General features: G+C 32.5%; 2 protein-coding genes across 2 annotated transcripts in view; one reads left to right on the top strand and one right to left on the bottom strand.

Annotated features, from left to right (window-relative positions):
• Positions 1-17,824, top strand: part of LOC111056548 (glucosidase 2 subunit beta) — a 31,241-nt gene extending 13,417 nt beyond the window's left edge. The window contains exons 7-11 of the mRNA XM_039421892.1: positions 696-770; positions 2,106-2,271; positions 5,097-5,287; positions 10,548-10,688; positions 15,234-17,824. Of these exons, the coding sequence (XP_039277826.1) occupies positions 696-770; positions 2,106-2,271; positions 5,097-5,287; positions 10,548-10,688; positions 15,234-15,371 (711 nt within the window). The 3' untranslated portion in view covers positions 15,372-17,824. The remainder of the gene's footprint in view (positions 1-695; positions 771-2,105; positions 2,272-5,096; positions 5,288-10,547; positions 10,689-15,233) is intronic.
• Positions 17,825-21,470: 3,646 nt separating this feature from the next.
• LOC111062951 (zinc transporter ZIP1) overlaps positions 21,471-26,939 on the bottom strand; it is a 112,437-nt gene continuing 106,968 nt past the window's right edge. Inside the window, exon 2 of the mRNA XM_039421890.1 lies at positions 21,471-24,699. Within this exon, the coding sequence (XP_039277824.1) occupies positions 24,557-24,699 (143 nt within the window). The 3' untranslated portion in view covers positions 21,471-24,556. The remainder of the gene's footprint in view (positions 24,700-26,939) is intronic.

The following is a 26,939-nucleotide window of genomic DNA, read 5'->3' as shown; positions in this document are numbered from 1 at the left end:
TTTATTTTTCTCCAGAGACAAAATTTAAACAAAAAATTAGTCAAAATTTTAATTTACATTCGGTTTACAATTTGAATTTAGTTTCGGCATATTATATCATTTTCAAATGTCAGATTGAATTATTAATTCACATAATGTTATTATATATTGTATTGCTATCCATTATAATAAGTATTCAACATAACCATCATCATAAATTTACATGACTTCTCAAGGAGACAAGTAAATAATTTTGAGGTTGAGTGGTAGAGAGGACTTAAAAGTCCTAACTCCGCCTAATAAAGAATTTTTTCATTTCATTTTAATATTGCTATTATTGATGCTTATTCTCACATGCATTCAAATTCATCCCAGAATTGAATTACCTCGTGACATATTCGTTATAACAATCTCTCATTCTCTGATTCTACGTAGATCAATTATTCTACTATGAACGGATCCTGATCAACTTGCAGTTCAATTGGAAGCCCTACTATTTATTAGAGACATATGAAATTATTTGAACACCTGAGCATGATTAACACCTGAGCATGATTAAAGAGATGCTGTGTTTACCAACAATAGCATGATTCTCGAGACAAATTCGTCGATTTCTTGAGATTGTTTGTATCAAGATAAAGTGATTTATGTTTGGTTGTAATATTAGATCCAATTCTTATATGATAAACTAACCTATAATATTGTTCTATTTTCAGAAGACAGAAAGCCAAGAAGCGCATACTGAAGGTCATGAAGGCGGTGAGGATGATCTAGGAGGCATGACCCATGAAGTAAGTGCACTCCTGGAATAAGTTACTCCAGCCCTAGGACAATATTAATTCACAAATCCCATTCTATAAATTATATTCTGTTAACTATAATTTTTCTCAATAGTTAATTTCTACGTTAATTCAGTTGAATTCAAATATCGATTAAATGTTGTGATAGCTAGATTCTCTTGTCATTTAGGATCATAAAAAGCAATAACACGAAATAGTATACTTATTAAATTTAATTAACATATCGATTTGATTATACTATGTAAACTTCAATTTTTAGTTTAGTGGCTGATAATGAAATATCATTGTTCAACAATGATTACTTTTAAAAACCTTCATCGGCAGGGGAAGATCAGATGGAATAGTTGAAGCTGAATAATCAACTTGAAATAAAACTTCTTCTTACCATGTGCTTAACCTTCCGGTAGTCCCGTCCTACTAAATCACACGAGCAGTCGCGTGTTGTATTTTGTACAACATCCAATTTTCCAAGTGATATGTACTCTGTTTACTGTCAAAACATATCAATTAATTGTATAATTACTTTTTCCATCTTATTGGACAATTTTACGCCTATGAACATTTGGATGATTACCATTTCATAGCCCAATAAGGTACATCAAGCAAAGCCATCAATTCTGTGTTATTGGTTCGTTTACAGTCCCCGTATAAAGTCTTTCCCTATCTTATGCATAGTGCGACTTATGCACCGTCGCGACTAAATGGCACCTAAAGACTGAATCATTGCTCGATTGTTACTGCAACTCAGTGGAGTGATGGGGGAAAGTTTTGGAATGCATGGGTGACTCATTCACTGACACCACCCCATTCAATAGTTTTGTGCAGCAAGAAACTGACACTGTTGTACTTTTTACAACAGTGCGACTGCCGGAAGGTATTCAAGATACGGTACACTCAACTTATTATTCAACTTCTAGCCTCATGAAAAAATGATTAACCTACCAGAAATAAAAATTTAATGTTAAAGCACAACTTGACCTTTGAACGGTACAAATATTTTGTTTTTCTGTATAGATTTTAAAGAATTATGGTAGTTCAATGTTGGTGTCATGCGACTGTTTTTTCAACTTTTGTTGTTTACGATTATTTTCTTGTATATTTGATAATATTTCTTATATAGTGTAGGAATCGAAATTCGGGGAAGGGCCAGTTTTGGGCTGTGCCTGTTGGTCCTTCCCGAATAATTTTAATGATTTGTGTTTTGTGTATCATTGAATAAATTAGATAATAATTCAACATATTATTATAATTTTCACAGTTTTTCAAATCTTGTTTTCAATTTTAAATGAGTTTTTAATGATCAAACTTCTTCTCTCCCCATTCAAGGAATACGATGACGGAACAGCTGATGATGAAGATGAATTTGAAAGTGTAGATGAGCCGGCTGAGAACGGTGAACATGCGGATGAAGAAGGAGACGATGGTGCCGCCAAAAAGGCTGAGGAGGAAAGTGCTCCCAAGTACGACGAAATGACCCAGAAAGTTATCGATAGTAAGTATTATCAGGTGCTATTTTTATTATTCGGACACAGTGTATTAGTATAGTGCCTATAATAATATAGCCTGCATCTAAAAATACAGTCTCTCCTGATGGGAAATGGTCTAAGTTCGCCTCCAATCTTTTTTCACCCTCTGTTTGCTGTGAGGATCTACTGATTTGCGCTACATCGCATAATAATCAGCACTTATTAAATTCGACCAGTTCTATCTAAGCACAGTAAATTCAGATTAATTCCCAGAGGAATGCAAAAATTTTCCTCACAAAGGCCCGGTTGCACAAAAGCCGGTTAAATTCTAATCCTGATTAACTTCACGTGAAGCAAGTCAGAGAAGACCATTTCAAAAAGATGGATATTCTGGAATTAATCAGGATTGAAAATAACCCGGCTTTTTTGCAACCGGCACTAAGTACCTGATTGAATGATTACAAAAGTTCTACAGCTGAGTCATAATTTTGACACAGTCCCATACACATGAACTTGCTCATTCACTTCCATCACCAACAGACGACGAAATAATTATTATCAGCTGTTTTTCCAAGGATGAATAATAATTATCCTTTTTTCTACAGTTACCTTGAAAAGTGACCATTCCTGCACTGATCACAGAACGCAAAGAATCACTTTTCCGCACTAATGCGCAAAGTATTACTTTGCGTACTCTTAATACTTTGCGTATTATCTTGCAGCCATCCCAATCAGCTGTTGACATTATTGGCGTGTATTTTGAATGCGAATTTGTTCTATCTATATTTTTTCTGATTTTCAAGTAAATAAAAATGAGAACTCATTAAATTACTGTATACATTTTGAATATTATGAATTATTCATTATTTCATATAATATTTTTTCATTCATAATTGATTGGTTGAAAAATTATTTAGAAATTAAGATTTACTCAAAATTATTGAAATTTTCAAATCAATTGGATTAATTTAATTTTTAATTTGAATAAATTATCGATTATTAATTTTCAATTGGATTATCAAGTTTAAAATAAATTAAAGTTGTTATTAATAACAAAATTATACAGACAAACATTTGATGGATTTCAGCCTTCATTTTACCAATAATCAACCACTTTTCATATTTAATGGTAACTGTAGGAAAACTTTAATGTGAAATAGGTGCGCAAAGTTCCTCTGCTGCACTCAAGAAACCATTCCGCCCTCGCCTACGGCTCGTTCGTAAACGTTTCTTTCGGTGCAGCAAACTGTCACTTAGCGTACTAGTTGCACAAATAACTATTAATGTACTTCAGCGACTTTTCCTAGCGATGAGACCTAGTGCTATCGAATCTTTATATTTATACACCTACTGTGTTCTGAATTTCGTGAGAATCGTTAGAGCCGTTTTCGAGATCCGGTGAAATACAAACATATAAACATTTAAACATATAAACAGAAGTTGCTTGTTTAATAGTATAGGATTTTTCTCCGTCTGTCTCCATACTTCTGTCCGCTGCTGTATGCGTTCGCCTTCAAGAGAAAGATTTTCTACAACAACCGCTATTTCTGCAATGAGGATTAGTCCGTGCGCAATTGTCATTCCGTGGTCATTTTTGGGTAACAGCCGTGGAAGATGTCTCAATTTCTTCGTTAGGCCTAGCATAATAAGGATCGTGATGATGATGATAAGTCGAAATTATAGGCAAACACCTCGAAAACAATATGGCCTCCAAAATTTTTAGGATTTTGCTGAACCGCTTGTATTTCAATAATCGTTCAAGTTATTCAACCATTTTTTGCACTAAAATATTTTTATAATCGTCCTTTACAAATTTTGTTCTATAAAATTTCCCTCTAAAACACATATATTTTATTAGTTATAACCTTCAAACGCCCAAAAAACGTTTATCTTAGGTTTTTCAAATTTCTTCCCATCATAACTTTTTTGTGCAAAGAATACAGAGAAATTTCAAATCTATGAAATTTAGATCGTTGTATATCGATATATCTTCATGCGCTGTTCGTCAACAAATGTGTCTCCAGCGCCCTCCAAAGACAACACTGCATGATTTGTGGTGCGTTTTTCCATACGCATGAGGTAACAAGATAGAACTATAAAATCGATTTTTCATTACTACTTCAAGATAGAGACTTACAAATGGCCTCAATCTCTTCTTATAACAAATATTATAATAACTCTATAAAAAAATTTGGCGGCCACATTGTTTTCGAGGTGTTTGCCTGTGATTTCGACTTATCATCACCACGATCCTTATTATATTAGACCTAACGAAGCAATTGAGACATCTTCCACGGCTGCTACCCAAAAATGACCATGGAGTGTCTTTTTCATGACATTTGCGCCCGGACTAGAACCCCAGATTAGATGTTTGGCATTTCTAAGGCTGATGTATATAAAAAATAAAAAGTAATTAAGTTTGAATTTATATATAAGAATTTTTAGTTGAGCTCTGAATGTATTTCACTCCTGTTCGCAGACAAGAATTTTCTCAAGCAAACAGTATTGTATTCAATGATCTGTAATATCATTTGTTTAACGAAATTTGTTATGTAAATGTTGTCATTGAATAAAACTTGATTTGATTTGATGTTCTATTCTTCTCGGTATTAAATACTTCCTAGAAAGGAAAGACATTTTATCACTTTCTTTTATGCTTGATCCCGGAAAATTACAATCCTCTAATGTATTCTTGCATGTACATTATATTGAATATTTTGCATTTGTCAGTTACAATCAGTTAAAAGTCATCAAATGTCCGTGAATATTTGAAGCAAAAATATTATTCTTCAATGAATCCCTGTATTAAATGGTATAGTGAACTTGAGTGTTTTGAATTTGTTTTGTTCAGTTGCCAATGCGGCGAGATCGGAGTTTGAAAGTGCTGACAGAGAAGTGAAAGACTTGGAGCGTTCGCTGCGGCAACTGCAGGAAGGCCTCAACAAGGACTACGGCCACGAAGAGGAGTTTGCGCCATTGGACGGCGAGTGCTTCGAATTCACCGATAGAGAATACGTCTACAAGCTCTGTCCGTTCGATCGGGTAAGCGGCCTTCATAATTCTCCTAACTCTATTCCAGGTTTTCTATAGTGAGGTCCACGTTATAATGGCAGTTATTGATTCAAATTGGTGTTGCTAACCTTGTCTATCATTCAACAAAACAGATAGAGCTATCCTTTCCTAGCTCCGCAACGTTGCCAGATCGTTTTAATAATGTAGAAATATAATTATGGAGTAATTTTTCGGGAAAAAGTATAGAGAATAATGGAATATTCATACTGCAGAAGAAAGCCATTAGGATAATTTATAAGATTAATACAATGCGTTCTTGCAGACCTTATTTTAAAGAAAAGAGATTGCTGACGGCTCCAAATAGCTGATATATTAGATTTATCAATCTTCGTTTTTAAAAATAGAAGAATGTATGAGGAGAACCGGGTGAGTCATCCCCATAATTGACCGAGCGAAGTGAGGTCTAAAATTCAAGTCGACGGTTTGGCATTTCTCTTAATGTTTAAATGTTTATATGTTGCGCATTTACGGCGAAACGCGGTAATACATTTTCATGAAATTTGACAGGTATGCTCCTTTTTTTAATTGCGCGTCGACGTATATACAAGGTTTTTGGAAATTTTGCATTTCAAGGATAATATAAAAGGAAAAAGGAGCCTCCTTCATACGCCAATATTACAGTAAAAATCAGACTATAGAATTGTCATAAATCAGCTGACAAGTGATTACACAGATGTGTGGAGAAGCCAGTCTATTGCTGTATTTCCATAAGGTCTACCGTTTCAATCAGGTACTTGTGGATGAGAATACTGCGTGAGGTCTACTGTTCACAGAACTACTAGATTAATGCCTCATGACAAACTTCAGCTGGATGCACACCTGAGGAGGCGCGATGCGGCATTCTATTTATATTATAGATAAATAAATAGTTCACTAAAAATCAATTAATTCTGAACACCGAAGACAGCACAATTTATTATTCGAAACAAAGCAATGTCTTTAGAGCATGTAAGTCTTTAACCTGAGGCCGCACTGCTGGATGGTTACACACAGAACAGTCATCTTGCTTTTAGTCGGGGCGTTTAGAATAGAATACATGGGCGGTTATGGAGCAGCACACACTCTTGTCTACTATCTACCGACGGCTGTTGTATGACGCAATGATTATAACAGCTGATTTTTATTTCTGTGTGTGGCCAGCTCACAAATCTTCTCCCATAAGGATTACATGTAAACTTTGAAGAACCGTAGAAAAGAATCTTGAAGTCGGATTATAAATTTGATAGGCCATAAACCTGGTCCTGAACATAACGAACACAACTAAAAAAATAATCAAATTCGGTGACACATGAAAAAGTTTTTGAATGTCAAAATTTGAGGCTCGATTTTTATTTATATAGATAGATATCAAAATATTTTATCTCAATAAATTATGAAAAGTTATTAAAATGATTGAAAAATATATTTTCTTGACAAATAAAATATCATTAATTATTTTAAACAAGAATGAGCAGTTAATATTACATATACTGGTATCAGTTGTCCTCTGTAGAAGGCAGTGGCAAAGCAGAGAATCGGCAAACCTGTTTTCCTATCCTTCTCCACTGCCATTATAAAGTGGGCCTTACTGTAGCAAATCTCTCGCATAATTATTAAAATCGAACATTCTTGCTACATAACTATTCACTTTGTACAATGCAGGGCCACTAATTTTATTGTGAGAAATAAAAATAATATCTAGTACCCTTTATTATTTTATATTTTATTTGTGCATTATTTACAGTTCATTTTGTATGCATTTAATAATGACTCTCAGGAGTTGTGCTCAAACATGTAAAGCATTTTAAAATATAAAAGGGTATTTGATGGTATTGTCATTTTTATTTCAATTACTTTTTCAATGCAGGAAGATTTCTTTCAAAATAACGTTTTAAATTTCAATTCTTTCACATTAACTATGGTAATGCATTTTATGATAGTTGTAGATGATCACAATAATTGGGCGATCTCAAAAGTATATTTGGAATGTTTGGTTTTCATTAATTTCAATACAGATTTTCAATAACTTTCTTATGTCATTTGAATCAATCATGAAGTTATTAATGATATTTCGGTACGATAATGATATTAAGAAGTTACGGTAAATCTTTCTATTTCCTCTCTTTCTAATGGAAGAATTTCTAGCCTATATTGCACTGTATTTTTCTGTAAGTCTTGAAAATTTTGTTAGAATTGAATACGATGCTTGAGTTTGAGGCAAGAACCAGCTTTGCTCTAACGTCTCCTTTCCAAGACTTGAGTAAACTGAGACAATCAATCACTTTGTGTAACTTGTTTTTAAGGCCTTGATTGAAGCTGATAACTAACTTATGCTGCTCTTATACAGCTGTAGAACAATGCTTTGGAGAAATATTATTACTATTTACATTTGAGGTTTTCATTCATTCATTCACTTTCATTCAAATATTGAGTCAATTTGACACGAATCAGGCCAATGTGCGTGTGTATACCATTTTGATAAGAAGAAAATCTCAAATCGGCGCCATCTTTAGATACTCAAACCTGTTGATTTCTCAGCACTTACTAATTGATTAATAATGCTGTGGACTATACAGAGTGAGTCATATGTGTGGGAACCCTTCAATAAGTTGGAGACTGTTGTAGATATAATACTGTAACTTTCAGGATAAGTTATTGGTCAAATACTCTACCTTTTGACGTACAACTGAATTTCAACCCCTTCATAAGGGGGTGACTTAGAGGCTGTAACTTGAATATTTTTAATGTAAACACCCATTGTGTGGTGCATGATTTCAAAGGCTTTTTTAAAACAAGAAAGATTGCAACTTTAAAAATATTCTATGATACTTGTATCCAAAATGGAAGCTGATTGAAGTTTTAGTTTTTAAATAAATGAGGGGATGTAACTCAAATATTTTAACCCATTGGGTGATACATAATTTTAAAGGTCTTTTCAAAACGAGAAAGGTGACATCGATAAAAATTTTCTATGATACTTTTATCCAAAATGGCGGCTGATTGAACTTTATAAATAATAATTATTTCTTTAAAAACTAAAACTTCAATCAGCCGCCGTTTTGGATAAAAGTATCATAGAACATTTTCATTGATGTCATCTTTCTCGTTTTGAAAAGGCCTTGGAAATTATGTACCACACAATGGGTGTTTACATTTATAGTATATTTCGCACTTAGAGCAGAAAATGAGATTTTTCCTACTCGAAATCGGTTTTCAAGTTCGAGGCCGTAGGCCGAGGACTAGAAAAGATTGAAAGCCGGAAAAACATTTTTGCCCGTGGTGCGAACGCTATTTTTCGCCACACACAAAAATAAACAATATATATATATATATATAATATATATATATATATATATATATATATATAATATATATATATATATATATGAGAATAGTTGTTTACTAAGCACTTCCGAAAGCAGAAGTGGAAGGTGATAGCTCTAGCAAATCTGAGGTAATCTGAATATCAGGAAATTGTCCAAGTATTTTTATTTTTTATTCTGATTTGTCTAAATAACCTAAAAGATGATGTTCAATTATGTGGGAGGTTGAGTTTATACTTTTTTATTCTTTCAAATGACAATAAGATGATATTATTATAAATGTTTTAATTATTGAATAATGAACACGAATAATGAAAAGTTTTTTGATCAGCTGTTTTTTGATCACCTTTCATAGTTCCATGTTAGCGGCTGGAAAGGGTACTCTTTCCGGCCTAGGCCGGAAAGAAACCTTTTCTGAAGTCAGACGAGAGTCGTCTGCAAACAATGTCTTTCAGATCTACGTAGGGACTGGAAAACAGCTGCTTTCTGTGCAGTATGGCAAAAAAATATTTTAGTTACAACCCCTAATTTTTTTTAAAACTAAAACTGCAAACAGCTGTCATTTTGGATTCAAGCATCATAGAACTTTTTTATTCATGCCATTTCTCTTGTTTTGAAAAAAACCTTAAAAACGATGTACCACACAATGGGTGTTTACATTTGAAATATTCTAGTTACAACCCCCAAGTCACCCCCTTATGAGAAAATCAGTTTTACGTCAAAAGGTAGAGTATTTGACCAATAACTTATCCTGAAAGTTACAGTATTATATCTACAACTGTCTCCAACTTATTGAAGGGTTCCCACACATATGACTCACTCTGTATAATGAAGGAATGCGGTGCGTTGCTTTGTCCACTACTTTTTTCACTCAACGTCCTAACTGACTGTCGTCCCGTCTCCTACTATGGGCTCTCTCCTTATGGTAGGGATATCCTGCTTGCTGCGCTAGTTGAATGCTAAATCATAACTGATACTATTAAACTAGTAGTTCTGTGAACAGTAGACCTCACGCAGTATTCTCATCCACAAGTACCAGATGTCAACTATTTTAAATGTTAACAAACTCAGTTCACGTTTGAATTTGTATTCCATATGATATAATTCATCCAGTTCCGTGATGATCTTTCTATCTGATGAAAATTAATTAATATCTGATGATGATGATAATAATACCATGACTGCAAAACAAAATATTGAAACCAAAGACCTTAAAGCTGCGATTAGACCAAATTTATTTAAAAAATGTTAATAACTCAATCCTTTTAGATTATATTAGATTGAACATAACTTATCATACACATGATGGACATATGTGTTTGTCAACTTCCGTTCAATCTAATAGAATCTATAAGGATTAAGTTATAACCATTTTGTTAATAACTTTGGTGTAAACCCAGCTTAAAAAATGATGCATAACTCTTTGATTGAAACTATAGATCTTATACAAATACAGTAATAGACTGGCTTCTCCACACATCTGTGTAATCACTTGTCAGCTGATTTATGATGAATAATTCTATAGTCTGATTATTTTACTCTAATATTGGCGTATGAAGGAGGCTCCTTTTTCCTTTTATATTATCCTTGAAATGCAAAATTTCCAAAAACCTTGTATATACGTCGACGCGCAATTTAAAAAGGAACATACCTGTCAAATTCATGAAAATCTTTTACCGCTTTTCGCCGTAAATGCGCAACATATAAATATATAAACATTTAAACATTAAGAGAAATGCCAAACCGTCGACTTGAATCTTAGACCTCACTTCGTTCGGTCAATATGTAGTCTATCTCTACTGGCGCATCCATTAGTAATTGAAAGTAACCATAAGTCAAAGTAATTAAAATAATGATCGAATAATATTTTTTTGTATTTTTAATATTAAATACTTGCTTACTAGTAGTTTTATATTTGAATGTTGTAGGTAAGTCAAAGGCCTCGGTCGGGAGGCTCAGAAACAACACTGGGACTTTGGCAGAAATGGGTTGGCAGAGAAAACCCCTACTCAGCTATGCTCTACGACCAAGGCCAGACCTGCTGGAATGGACCACAACGATCCACACATGTGAGTCTCAATCATTCAATGCTTGCAAACAATCCATGTGATTTCCTCGTAATAGTCCAGTCAAATGGTCGTTTTTCGGGAAACAGTCCTGAAAGAATTTTTCTCGACGGTTCTATATGTATTTTGGGGCGCTGAATTCGAATCTGAAATTTGCTGACACGCCAGAGGGCGGCTTCACCCCCAAAATTCCGGTCTTTTTTAATATTTCCATTTAATCTCGAAAACCTCAAGTTTTTCGAGAAAAAGCATACTCTACATAAAGCATAAAGATGTTAAAATTTCCAATAAATTGAGTGGTCGCGTAGGACTTCACTTCTAACGGGTGATTCTCATAGAACGTAACCCTCGTAACATGATTTCAACCGAAATATGTGTTTTTTTGTTAGGAAGACATTGGAAAGGCTTTATAATGAAAAATTTCTATTTTGGCTGTAGGACATGATTTTCAATTTTTGGGTGTATTCCCCCTCCCCCTTCCACTGAATTCAAAAATTCCTAAGGAATCCTGCTCAGAATTAATAGTTCTTTCACGTGATGTGTGATTTTTATCATCACTAGAAAAAGATCAAAGTTGTATAGTGGTAGGTTTGCATAATTTTGAAAACCCCTTGAAAAGTACCCCTTTTTTTGAAAATTCGTAGCTCCAGAACCAAAAATGGTAGAGTCCTGCGCGAATTTCTTGGAAATTTTATCATATTTATGCTTTATGTAGTGTATGCTTTTTCTCGAAAAACTCAAGGTTTTCGAGATTGAAAAGGAAAAATGAAAAAAGTCCGAAATTTTGAGGGTTTTGGGGGTGAAGCCGCCCTCTGGCGTGTCAGCAAATTTCAGATTCGAATTCAGCGCCCCAAAATACATATAGAAACGTCGAGAATTTTTTTTTTGGCTGTTTCCTGCAAAACGACCACTTGACTGGACTATGAGTCAATAACTTGTGTTTCGGTAGTAACTGGAAAGGAGTAAAGGATTCCATAACATCCCTTATAATGACGCAAACCAACATTTTCCAATAATTATTTCTACTGCTTGTTACAATACCTTTTTCGCCACACTGCACAGAAAGCAGCTGTTTTCCAGTCCCTATGTAGATCTGAAAGACATTGTTTGCAGACGACTCTCGTCTGACGTCAGAACAGGTTACTTTCCGGCCTAGGCCGGAAAGAGTACCCTTTCCAGCCGCTAACATGGAACTAAGAAAGGTGATCAAAAAACAGCTGATCAAAAAACGTTTTATTATTTAATAATTAAAACATTTATAATAATATCATCTTATTGTCATTTGAAAGAATAAAAAAAGTATAAACTCAACCTCCCACATAATTGAACATCATCTTTTAGGTTATTTAGACAAATCAGAATAAAAAATAAAAATACTTGGACAATTTCCTGATATTCAGATTACCTCAGATTTGCTAGAGCTATCACCTTCCACTTCTGCTTTCGGAAGTGCTTAGTAAACAACTATTCTCATATATATATTGTTTATTTTCGTGTGTGGCGAAAAATAGCGTTCGCACCACGGGCAAAAATGTTTTTTCCGGCTCTCAATCTTTTCTAGTCCTCGGCCTACGGCCTCGGACTTGAAAAACCGATTTTGAGCTGGAAAAATCTCATTTTCTGCTCTAGGTGCGAAATATACATATATTGTGATTACTATATATTGTGATTTTCATTCACTACATCGTATTATAGTTTTATAATTATTTTAGACAAATGAACCTTGTTCAAAGAAAAAGGTGCAGGTCACGCATAGATGTAGTTCACTTCCCAGAAGAATTGAATATTTCCTCACACTCCTTATGACACAAATCAACTTTTTTATTAATTGCGGATGATACCCTCATGAGCTTTCAGCTTGTGTTTGTGTGTGTGTTGGTATGGAAAGTGGGCTGGTTATTTGATGAAATGATCTAACGTCCATGTCTACCCGCGGGATTCGAACCCACGACCAGGTAGCGCTAGCAGACGGAAGAGTGCAAAACCCCATTAGTCTTGACTAACCTGGCTCGGCTAACTTTTTACTGCTTTTTACAGTTATGCAGCCTTAAGTAGGGTTTATACCGTATTAGTCAAGTTTCCTTGAATTTAAGTTTTTTAACGTTCAGTTAAATGGGTGATAAGTCAAGTTTACTTGAATTCAAGTTTTCATAGCCTCAAAGACCTGTATCCTCATAAACTGTATAATTATGATGTAAAATCGAAACTATCTCAAAGTTTTCTTCTTTTTTGCATACTTTTCTTGCATCATAATTTTCTATTTAGTTCTTTTTATAGATTCTACATTCACTGACAACTGTTTTTCATACTCACTGTTTCAACTGTTTTTCTTTGACAACTCATTTTCCCATATGTAGGTTTGATTTTACCTTCAAGATTCAAGTTGAATCCAAAAGTCAAACATGTTCAACATCTACTTGAGTCAACAAAACTTGAAGAAGGATCTACATTGGTATAGTGGATTCAAGTTTCTCTTCTTGTAAACTTGACTTTAAGTTTGAAAAATAAATTCATTTTACTAATGTAAACGCCCCTTAAAGGCTTAAATAGGCACTAAATATTATTGTACAATATTAAACCTACTTATAACATCAGGCCGCAGTGTGTATGACGTGTTTACTCAAAGTTAGTAGACAGAAGGTTGGTCACTCATCTATTGAATTTAAGTTGACATGTAATTGGAGTGGAGAACTGCAGCCGTGACGTAGGCTTTAGTACAAAGTAGGCAGAATATCGCATTCTTGAAAATCATACGGTGACGTATAGTCAAATTAATTAACACAAACATGTTCTGACATGCAAGCTTTCTGTTTCTGCTTTATAATAATTATCAAAACATTTAAATACTACAAGCATTTTACCATTTAAAAGCAAAAACCCCACCTTCTAACCTACCCTTTCAAACCCTTAAGGCTTCTTCATCTTCTAGGTCATGTTTTATAATTTGTAGTTTGGCTATACAACAGCTTTTGAATTTCGGGGATAAGATATTTTGATTCTCGTAGAACATGTGCTCGATACCAGCATGTATTCAGTGCATTTATATGAATGCAATGCATCGGATTTATCGGGATTGGTTTATCGGTTTATTGCAATGCATTAATAAATCAAGTTTGTTTTATGGGTTAATATGAAATTATAATAGTTAATAGTATAATTATAACGTTGTCTACTAACGCTTTTCCAGCGTATCAACTTTTTCATGTCACGCTTTTAGATTCTTGAAAATTTTCAACTTCATGTTATTCATACAATTTGAATGAACTTAAAATATTTAACAACATGATTAGAATCGATTATTCATTCGCTATAAGTACGGAGAATTTTAAAGTTCTAGGTCAATCTTGAAGGGATTAAACGACGATGTATTTGAAGATACAGTGAATAAACTGTATGCTCAGTGTGGTTACTCTTATCACATTTTTTACTACACGTGACGTCACGCTGGCGTTCCTCCCACCACTTTGAATCTTACTCCTGTGAGTGATCATCCTTCTGTCTACTATAGTGAGGTCCACGTTATAATGGCAGTGTACAATTGACAATACTGTTGCTGTCCTTTCCTATCATACAACAAAACAGATAGCGCTATATCTCTCTAGCTTTGCAATGTTGTCAGTTTGCCAGAATATTTTATTTTCACTTTTGACAGTGACTGTACAAAAGTAGACTAACAATATTCTCAGCCGCCATTTTTTTCTTCATTCTATCAAAATACTTTGGTACACAAGTCATATAATTGATTTAAAATGTATTTTTGAAACAATTAAATAGTTTTTAGACATTACCGTATGAGAAACATAAATTAAAATACCTGAAATGACATTTTAAAAGTTGATAACTATCCATGCTTCAGTTAGCCTACACGTTTAGGTTAGACCTACTCGTACCTGTATAAATAATTATTGAAAGGTTATTTCAGAATTATTTCCAATGAAATTACTTATTTTAAAAAGGAATTCTATTTTTCTATAATTTTTTAAAGAAATTGGAATAGAATACCTACCAAATAACTCAATTTCTGTTGTTTTGAAATTCAGATTGGTGTATCACAGCTTTTTAAATTAGCCGCCATTTCAGGTTTGTATAAAAATAAAAATCTGATCTCAGATATGGAAGCAAATTTTTTAATCAAATTAGGAGAAAATATATTTTATTGATTAATTTGACATTAAATTGATCATTTTATTAAGAAAATGATAATTATTATTAGATAAAATTTAATGGGATGAATTGAGTAACAGCTGTGTACACTCAGTGGCAAAATGGAGACACTTGGCAACGTTTTTCTCCTATCTTTCATCACTGAACGTGAACCTCACTATAACGTTGGTGTTTACTACAGTTGTGTGGCCTGATATTATAAGTAGCCTACTATATTGCACAGTAATATTGCTCGATTATTTGCCGCTTCATATTATATTTTAATACTTCGTATTTTACTATTATTGTGGAGAGGTGAACCTTGTTTATAGAACCTCTACTACATATCAAACGAAAAATCAATAGAAATTCAATGATTTATTATTTACGATTGCTTGATTTCAGGTGCAAGTGTCATGTGGCGTGGAAAACGTAGTGCTGTCCGTGTCGGAGCCGAACCGTTGCGAGTACCTGTTCCATCTCGCCACCCCATCCGCCTGCTGGCCCGAGTTGCCGCAGCAGCATCCGCACGACGAACTTTGATTGTACAACTCAGCCAAACGACCACTATTTGTCGTCAATGCTATTTGTGTTCCGTTGCCGAAAGCCGTTGTGATGGTGTTTCCATTTGTGATGTTGTCTAGCATTTAACACTACACTTGTCTCCCCGTCTCCACCAACTGAGGAAGAGATCAAGTGTGATTCCACCTTTTATATATGAATTCTGTCATTCCATATTTATATACTTTTATAAATATTATGATTGAGTGGAAGTCTTTTAGAACGTTGTTGGTCTACACTCACCTGAACCCTCTCCCCCTTCAACAACCATTACTCACCTTTCGGTAGAATCAAAAAATAGGATAAGTTGTTCAATGACAATGGAATCAAGTATGTAGTAGCAAGTTTTCTCTCAAGAGCTGGCAATATTGATTGGATATTTGGAAGCCAGAAGTGTCGTCAAAGTTGTAGAAAGTATTGGATCGGTTTAATTTATCGTATTAATCACATGGATCATAATTATTGTATTATTATAAATTTCAACATCGAATAATATAGAGGAAATTGAAACTGTCGAAAAAGTTATTTGCTGTGGAGGGATATTGCATTATTATGAATTTCAACATCCAATTATATAGAGGAAATTGAATATGACCGAAAATTATTTGCTAGTGGAGGGAACCTATTGTAATAGGGCCCTATTGTTTGAGGTTTATGGTTAATTGTTATAACTAATTGATTCCAGTATCAATTTGCTATTGCAATGAATTTATAGATTGAAATTGTATAACTTGAGTCGAAAACATGTTTACATCACAGTATATTATGTTATCAATGTCATATACATTATTATTTTCATTAAAATGAGACTTATTGGGAGTGAGTTTAGATTTTTAGCACCGCCTTTTTTCTTATCAATTTATTATTCCATAATAATATTAAAAGTGAACAGTAAAATTAAAATAGTTATTAAATTCAGTAAATTATTGTTATTAGTTGTGTTAGTGAGTATTAATGTATTAGTAAAAATAGATGATAATGATTGGTGTATATAAATAATGTTGTGTTAAGCTAGCGCCACACTCTCGCCAAGTCGCTTGCCAAGCGGCTCGCTGTATAGGCTACATCTATACGGCGGAGTGAAGGCGAGCGGTGGCATAGTAGCCACCATCCACACTCTCGCACTCGTCGTCATTTATACACACTTGGCAAGAGTGTGGAAGCGGCATCAAAGGTTATTATTTCATTTCAAGATCATTTGAGATAGTCATGTTTTATCATCACAACATGATCAATCAACGGCTTGAATAATTTATTGCAGCCTCAAATTACTGCGCTATTGTTTGAGGGCTATTGTTACAAGTGTCACATTTGTTTGTACTAGCTCAGAAAACTCCCAGGCAAGACTCAAATTGTTTGAAGCTTCAAATTTAATCCATATATTGTCTATTCGAATTTTTTTATCAAACCAAGTTTCCAATTATCCAATTATGATTGAACTCATTAATTGACTCATTCGATATCATCACTGTTGATCCAACATATTTTTCTATAACCCAGAGGTAATTTTTACTCTGTAAAAACTCTCTACATCATTCTCAATCGGTTCAATAATATCTATCTATCTATCAATATTATCTATTATTTATTTGAATTTCCATTGTATTATTCACTATCATCTATTCCTTTTGGATTAGTTATTTTCTTGAATTATAATTAGGGTCTGAGTATTTCATTAGGCTGAATCATATTTTAACAAGTTTTTTTTTATGATAATTTGAGTTTCAAATGATAATGAATAGGTCCAATATCTTGAGATCTCATCTGTATCTGTTTTAATTCTGTAATGGTATAAGTGGTGAATCACCACTTATATATTCTACGTCAACCTGAATTATTGGTGGTTACTTAACTAGCAAGTACCTTTGTGATGTTTAGTTTATGATATTGTATTATTATTCGCTCCGAGTTAAGAAGAGTAACTTAATTTTTCATCTGGTTATCCATCAAATATAGCACAAACAGACAAATTCTGTAAGTAAACATTTTTTGCTCCAGCCACTCGAGTTGAAGGGATTCCCATTGTATGATACCGTCATTGCAATTGGAAAGCGTTTATCTATATGCAACTTGAATTATCCATAAAATACAAAAAGTATAAATGAAAATAGGAACATTCGATACTATATAACCCAAAGAAGAAAGTTTTAATATTCGTATTTTTCTGTTATTCTCAAAAAGGTGGGTGATGATTAAATGTATTGGTGTTGATTTGAATGTATGTAATGTAGGCTAATATTGAACAACATAAAATAATAGTTTTAAGAATACTGGTCTCAAAAAGCATCAACTGTCAAGAAAAAATATTCCGATTTGTAGTGCTAGTAAGCACTTTATTGGTTGAAGATAGTTTTAATTTTTCGAATTATTGTGATAATGTACATGTAAAAGTATTGAATTCATTCGAGATTAAAAGCGATTGGTTGTTAAACGTATTGTTGTTTCAGACCTTCATTTGATCCTCAGTGCAAAAAATGCAAATAAGATATCGCATTCGGGATCTTCAAAGGTGTGCCGAATTCGAATATTCTTTTTTTATTGAATCTAGTTGATTCTTTTTTTTAATTCATTATATTTTTTCTTTGTTTTAGAGACTCTTGAATAACAGTGAAATCGCAGAAAAAATGAGAAAATGAAAATAATCATTTTTTCAATCGGTTGTAACTTTTGAACGGTATTAGAATTAGAAAAACGATTTATGGGAGCGAAAAGAGGAGAAAATTCTCTACAACCTTGACTATTTTTTGGATTTTTTATCTGAAGTATTCCACAAGATACGCTACTTTGAATATGCGAGACTGTGAAAATGATAACGTATCACAAATTTTTAGCATAGGCCTATTCAAAGTTTCGTATCTTGTGAAATACTTCAGATAAAAATCCAAAAAGTAGTCAAGGTTGTAGAGAATTTTCTCCACTTTTCGCTACCATTAATCGTTTTTCTGATTCTAATACCGTTCAAAAGTTAAAACCGATTGAAAAATGATTATTTTCAATTTCTCATTTCTTCTGCGATTTCATTGTTATTCAAGAGTCTCTAAAACGAGTAAGATACATGATAGAAGCTTATGATTGATCTCAAATGAAAGAGAATAACATGCTCTATAAGCAGCCTCAAATCCATCTTGCATGACTGTTTATTATTGAAAAACTGTCGAGACTGTGAAAATGAGGAAAATATCGCAAATTTCTTGATTTTTGAAACAAACGTATCTTACTTCTTGATTATATTTCTACAAAAGGCATTCACCTCACATGAAAGAGGAGATTCTATTCTTCAAATCAAGACCAAGTACCATTTTTTATCATTTCGGGTTACCGAGATACACAGTTTTGAATATAGAAATTGGGCATTTTTCTGTGAATTTAAATATGGGCTAAAATACACTAATAGAGGTTTTTTTTATTCTGTCATCAAATTTAAGTTATGATAGGCTACATGATTATGAACCGCCTTGACGAGCCGAGAAGAATGAGCTGTAGAACAAGGAGATCTGACCATTCTGTCAAAAGTTATATGTGATTAAAGTTTTGATCCTTGACGTTTCCTTATGGGTGCCCCCCCCCCACCCAGAAATAATGGAATTAAGTGTATCTAACGGGTGATTTTCATAGAAAATAACCCTCTTCTGATGATTTCAGCCGAAATATGTTTTTTTTTTTGTTAGGAAGGCCTCGGAAAGGTATTATAATGAAAAATTTGTATTTTTACTGAATGATTTGTTTTCTATTTTTGGGTGTGTCCCCCTCTCCCTCTACTAAATTTGAAAATTCCCAAGTAATCCTGTTCAGAATTAATTGCTCTTTCACGTGATGTGTGGTTTTTCATCATTACTAGTGAAATATCCAAGTTGTATAGGGTGAAAGTGGTGAGTTTGCATAATTTTGAAAAACCCTTAGAAAATACCCTTTTTTTGAAAATTCGTAGCTCCGGATCCAAAAACGGTAGAGTCCTGCGCGACCACTCAATTTATTGGGAATTCAATTTTTTTCAATTTTGTCGAGAATGACTTTTCTTGAGAAACTCAAGGTTTTCGAGATTGAATGAGAAATTCGAAAAAAGTCCGAAATTTTGGGGGTGAAGCCGCCCTCTGGCGTGTCAGCAAATTTCGGATTCGAATCCAGCGCCCCAAAATACATATAGAACCGTCGAGAAAAATTCTTTCGGGGCTGTTTCTTGAAAAATAACCATTTGACTGCACTACTTGTGCGAGGGTGATTTATGAGATGACAAAAGTGTTTCACAAGAGTGTGGAAGATCATACACGACCAAGCGCGTGAGATGAGAACAAAATCTGAAAGAGCCATAGAAGCTCGTTGTTACTTGCCTGTAGCTGCTCACACTGAACGCCACCAACAAGTGCACGCGTTCAGTTTGAGTGTTCGTGTGACTCTTTTCAGATTTTGTTTCTAATCTGCGCGCTTGGTCATACATAATCTCACGTTCGTTTGCATGACTTTAATGTGATCATACCTTTAAACTAAAAATTCATTATTTTTCAAGTACCACTTACCTTAAATTTTAGTACCATATTGAACATTAAAACATGAATCGATTTAATACAAAAAACAATTTTACTTGAAGTGAACTTTATAAACTTGAATCATATTTATGTTTAATGCAGTGATGATTGTCATTAGGCCTATGCCGTAATCACCCGATAGTCGTGATTGATCAATGACGAATAACTGTTTTTTCGTCTGTATACTTTTGCGTTTCTTGTTGCCTTGTACAGTAGTTTCATATGGACTATTACAGTTTGTTATGATAATATGAGATGAATTGCAATGCAAATAATTACAGTAAACAGCATCCATACAAAAACAGACTAAACGCATCATTAAAGTGCATTATTTAATACTTTCACAAGGTGAACAAGGAATGTAAGATGTGATCTATGAGGATACTGCTTTTGTGAATGGTCATTCAAGTAAGCTTTGAGGCATCAACACCAGTTGATTGGTTCTGTAAATACTTGACTGTTTCATAAAAAATGTGAAAAAAAACTTTTCCTACAGTTACCTTAAAAAGTGACCATTCCTGCACTGATTACAGAACGCAAAGAATCACTTTTCCACACTAGTGCGCAAAGTATTACTTTGCGTATTATCTTACAGCCATCCCAATCAGCTGTTGACATTGTTGGCGTGTATTTTGAATGCGAATTTGTTCTATCTATATTTTTCTGATTTTCAAATAAATAAAAATGAGAACTCATTAAATTATACATTTTGAATAGGGTATTATTAATTATTCATTATTTCAAATAATATTTTTTTCATTCATAAATTGATTGGTTGAAAAAAATTTAGAAATTAAGATTTACTCAAAATTATTCAAATTTTCAAATTAATTGGATTAATTTCATTTTTAATTTCAGTAAATTATCGATTATTAATTTTCAATTGGATTATCAAGTTAAAATAAATTAAAGTTTCTATTAATAACAAAATTATACAGACAAACATTTGATGGATTTCAGCCATCATTTTACCATTAATCAACCACTTTTCATATTCAATGGTAACTGTAGGAAAAATTTAATGTGAAATATGTCCGCAAAGTTCCTCTGCTGCACTCAAGAAACCATTTCGCCCTCGCTTATGGCTCGTGCGTAAACGTTTCTTTCGGTGCAGCAAACTGTCACTTTGCGCACTAGTTGCACAAATAACTATTTAAATATAGGAAAAAGACTAAATTATTATACTAGGCATATATGGAAGCAAAAGGATTCTTGGAAGGCAAATCCAGCTTTCCTCCTGAATTACAAAGTTTCTGAGTTTCAAATGATAATGAATAGGTTCAATATCTTGAGATCTCATCTATCTGTTTTAATTCTGTAATGGTATAAGTGGTGATTCACCACTTATATATCCTACGTCAACCTGAATTGGTGGTTACTTAACTAGCAAGTACCTTTGTGATGTTTAGTTTATGATATTAAGCTCCCATACACTCTCTAATTATATCTCGAATGAACAATTATTTGACCCTCATATAATAGAATTACCTACAGTCAAAATACTAAAATCTGTGATAGATTTTACTTTGAGTACACAGGTTCAATGAAAGTAAACAAATTATAATATACGAGATGCTTAGAAAATTTATTTACAATACAGTACAATAGTAATAATAGTATAATATTAATTTATTATTTTAGAATGTCAAAAGCTTTTTCGATAAAACATTGCATTTTTAAAAAATACTTTACACATCAAATAATTTACTCCATTGTGATTATTTTTGTCCTTTCCTTTGTTGTGTTTTCGATTATTTGAAAGTCTCAACAATATTATAAATAACAATGAAGCTCAATTTCATGAATTCCAAAAATAATATTTTAATAGATTGCAAATTAGAAAACTGACAATATTCAAACGGTACTTATGTCTTCATTATATGACAACATATTACTGAACCATATAATAATTCAGCACCATACGGTCTACTATCCTACACTTTTTCAACAATAATAAATGACTACTCAACTCAATTTTTCCAAAAATTTTCCATTCATATGAAACATATTGTACCCTATATCACATCTTTGCTCTAAAACACTAGCCCATTTTTAATTTGTAAAATATTTTATTGAATACCTTCGGTATTCTTCAATAAATTCTATTGTAGTCTATCAAAACATCAACAATTTGATAAATTCTATTTAACTCTCCATATTTTCTATTAAAAATATTCATATCCATGTTTCATAGAATTGAGTTATTGAGTAGCCTAAATTAGTAACGATTTAGAATATCTATTTAAATCAGTTTAATATTCATTTTAAAGTATTCATTCCATGTCTCATAGAATCAAAGTATTGATTTATCAAGCAACGATTTAGAATATCTATTCAAACCAGTTTAATGGAAAAACTTTATGTTTGGGCATGGGAAAATATTCTCATTTTCTTTACAAATAGATTCAATACGACGAAAGGTACCCAATTCCCTCACCAAATTCATTATGCGCCCTGTCCCGAACCAGGATTGTACCTTACTTTGCAATTTACCAAAATTCACATCCATTTTATTATATTTGTTGTTTACACAAAGATGATGGTCCAATTCGATTTTGAATGAATCTATTAATTTTTTAAATATTATTAAACTATTATTTATTTGAGCTACTAGCTGTCATGTTGCTGAAGCAAGCAATTAATTCTATATAGTATCTGAAGTAATATTATTTTATCGCATTGAATTTTGACTATTTAATACCGGTACCTAAATCACTAAAGAAACATTGTCCAGACTTTCTTAGGTGTTGATAGCAGCTATTTTACTTTTAATTCTTATTTCAAGAATTAATTGAACGGAAACCATCAACATACTTATATAAGAGAATGCAGTTGGTTATCTGCTTGCAATAATTATAGGCTATTCATTCACAGTTTGGCACATACATTCTACAGAAGACTATCATTAATTGATTTGAATTATTTAGAGTAGCAAAACGTTTTTATATCTTACTTCAAAAACTTTAACCAAAGATCTTAACAGTTAACATTGTCATAATAATTATTTATTGATCAGGTTATCATTCATAATAGTAATTTTTTCAAGAATAGAAACTTCCCAATGTTTCCATACATAATTCCTCTTTTGTTTTGTTTCCATTTATTGAACAACAATTTCTCTCTTCCAAAAATATATCCTTTGAAAAAAATACAAAATGAGATATCGAATAATGTTATTATTAATCTATTAATTGATTTCCCAAGTTGATTTCTTCAAAAATTACCTTAAATATTATGAATTCAACAGATCAGAAAATAGAATATCAAATTGTTTCTATTTTTAAAATATTTTTTAGCTTGGTCAAAACTGCAAATTCCCATCATGAATATTTGAATCATTAAAACCAGTATTTATATTGAAAATAAATAGTTGATGATTCTCATGATAATAGTTTATTACTTCTACATTTTATTCAGCCTATACATCCAAACAGTATTTTGATTCTCGTTGAAAACAGTGGGATTCTCCAACTACAAACGCAATAATGTCAATGCTTATTCATTTTACATGAATATGTAATGAAATATTTCTTATAATATTCTAATAAATATCAACGAATTCAATCCTGTCATATAAGATTAGATCTGATCACTGTGTTACATAAACATATAAAGTTTCATTATTTTCTTTCTCTGGATGAAAAATATAGTATCGTAAGCTTAATATGAAAATAGGCTAAAATTCTCTGTCTCTAATTCATTCCATCTCACATCAATCGACGAATACCTTTTAGAAATAGTATATAAGCGTTTGCCTCCTCATTATCTTAAAATTAATTGAATATTAAAATATTGGCGATATTATCTGATGAGAATCAAAAAACGAAACATATACAGCATACTATTATTGAAAAACACAATATTAACACATAAGGTACACTTTATTTGAAATATTTTAAAAGAACTGTTATTGACTTCAAAGAACTATTTCAAATAAAGGGTACTTTATGTTTATATATTGTGTTTTTTAATAATTTTTAAAATTAGCCAATGCTATAGCAAAGTGATTTTAGTATAAGTATTATACTGTATATCATAATCTATTGATATAGATTGGTTCTAACAGGACTTCCTATAATACGGTATATAGGAGCTCCTGGTTCTAATTACAGTACAGTATATTACATCATATCACCCATGGATATGAATAAAAAATAGAAATCTTTAAAAACCCTTTTAAAATTGTTCAATATCACGACATGTTTCGGCTATAATGCAATTATCCATTATTAATTTATCAATTAATTCGATTTACATTCGTTTTGCTATGTTGGATGATGACATTTATATAGCCGAAATATGTCGTGATTGAACAATTTTAAAAAGGTACTTGGATTTCTAATTTTTATTTATATGAGAGTAGCCCTGTAGAAAAAAGACTACCCATGGGTAATATAGTTACTGTAGGTAGTTCTAATCAAGTTTCTTGATAAAAAATACATGAGAATCTTTAAATTTGAACATCCACATCGTAAAAGCCATATTATATACCTAATAATTATAGATAACACATGAAAACTTATCAATTAGGTAGGTATATTGTCATTATAGAATCAGTTACACTTATAAAAGTACAGTTTAGAATTAACTGGAAAACATGATTATATCACAGTGTGTAGTTGGTTGAGAGTGTTATCTCTTCTATCACGTGTGGTGTGCATGGTCGTGATCGTGATCATGGTGGTGGTAGTGGTAGCGATGGTCATCTCCTGCATCATGATTGTGGTCATAGTTGACCCCTGACGTGTGACTGTGACCTTCACCACCGTGACTGTGCTCGTGACCCACTGAAACACACAAAAATGCACCCATTAATACAAGTAGCAATACGGAAATTTTAAAAAATTAATAAGAACAATATGAAAATTGTAGTACCCTTTATTATTCAAAATATTACGACTAATTTCGACCATAACTTGGGTCATTTTCAAGTTGAAATGAAAAATTCACGGAAATTTTTGTATGTTATGACACGTTGAGCGTTTTGAGGGCCACAGGAAATAACATAACAAGGTGCGTCCCTCACCATAATATAAATACACGAATTAGACATAGACTTAAAATGAGAATTAACTTTATTCTGCCTTTGAGTAATACAACAGTTAAATACAATAATCGTTTCAGAATTATACTAGCAGCAATTTTTCATATACGCTGCCAGTTTACATTCATTCTATATATAAATTTCATAATATAGAGGTAAGGGTTGCTAAATAAAATAAATAACAATTATTATCTGCGGCCATTGCGGTACAATGATGAGAATTTTGTAAGAAAATACTGTTTATAGAGAACGAAAGAACTAAAAAAGAGTTAAAAATTGAATGCGGTTTTAGAGTTAAAAATTTAAATTTTTTAGAGTTAAAAATTTTTTTAGAGTTAAAAATTGAATCCGGTGTCGAATAACAAAACTAAAAAAAAATCAGAAGCATATAGAAACAGTTCAAAATACAATTCAGAAAACTTATAATGCACTAACATATTCATGAAGAGATAACAATGAGGTTAAAACTACAATCTGACATGTTAAGATAAAACTTGAAGTAAACTGTCTAAATCATGTTGTTGAAACAACCAAGGTTTTATCATTTTCGTGAAATTTGTAAGGGGGGTTTCCTCCTGCCATCATTAGGTATAATGTTATATAGTTTTGGACCTAGATAAACAAATGATTTCGCAAAAAACTGAAGTTTATTCTAGGTACCGTAGTCGTGAGATGGAATCCTTTCTTCGTCTTTCAGAAAAGCAGGGTCTAAAAACCCCATCATTACCACTACGCAAAAAGAAAATTCTTAATACTTTAAAAGCAAATAAATGCCGAAGTGGGAAAATAGCCAGTGATTGGAACAAAGGAAACGAAGGCTCTCTTCGATTTTTGAAAAGTATTATCCTAATAAAGTGCTTCTGTAATTTTTGTAGTGGACTGAAATGTACTTTCGCTGCTCCACCCCAGCATACAATGCCATATTCTAATTTAGAATTTATTAGAGCAAAATATACGGTGCGGAGGATTTTTCTGTTACACAGGTATCTTAAGTGATAAAATTTATATAGGTCTCTATTAATATTTTTCTGCAAGGTTGCTATGTGGGTGTTCCATTTAAGAGATGAATTAATAAAGATTCCAAGATATTTAATGACATCTACTTGCTCTATTGGGGGACATTGGCATGGAAAATCATATCTACAACTATTTAAATGAAAAATTATCGGTTGAGGTAGAATTTTAGGTGTTCGTAGAGAGAAATTGATGAAAATTCCGCAATATAGCCATTCCAAATCTCAGAGTAACTAGAACTTCGTCATGTCGATAAAATTATATAACTCCATACCAGACAAATTAAAGTTACTAGCATTCACTCAATTTAAAAATAAAATTAAATATGTATTATAGTTAATGAATGTTTGTACACAGTAAATGATTTTTTTCTATAAACTGGGTACCATTTCTCTTATGGTATAATGAGTTACTTGTGATATATGTTTTACATAACTTGTTAATTTTATTTTTTGTATTTTCAAGACTGACTAATAAATAATAGTGATTTAAAAAAGATGTATTTTGACGAAGTCGATGTATTTTTTTCAAATTAATATTGAATCTATAATAAATAATAATCGAGCCTCAAATTTTGAAAATCAATAACTTTTTCATGTGTGCACCGAATTTGAAGATATTTTTTAGTATATTGTGTTCGTTATGTTCAGGACCAGGTTTATGACCTATCACATTCATAATCCGACTTCAGGACTTTTTCCTACGGTCCTTCAAAGTTCACATGTAATCCTTATGGGAGAAGATTCGAGATGAGCTGGCCACAAACAGAAATAAAAATCAGCTTTTATAATCATTGCGTCATCCAACAGCCGTCGGTAGATAGTAGGCAAAAGTGTGTGTTGCTCCATAACTGCCCATGTACTTTATTCTAAACGCCCCGACTAAAAACAAAATGACTATTCTGTGTGTTACCATCCAGCAGTGCGGCCTCAGGTTAAATACTTATTACATGCGCTAAAGACATTGCTT

The sequence above is a fragment of the Nilaparvata lugens genome, chromosome 2 (genome assembly GCF_014356525.2).
Source record: "Nilaparvata lugens isolate BPH chromosome 2, ASM1435652v1, whole genome shotgun sequence".
NCBI lineage: Eukaryota > Metazoa > Arthropoda > Insecta > Hemiptera > Delphacidae > Nilaparvata > Nilaparvata lugens.
Note: the sequence above shows the minus strand (reverse complement) of the source record. Positions and strands in the feature narration are given on the sequence as shown.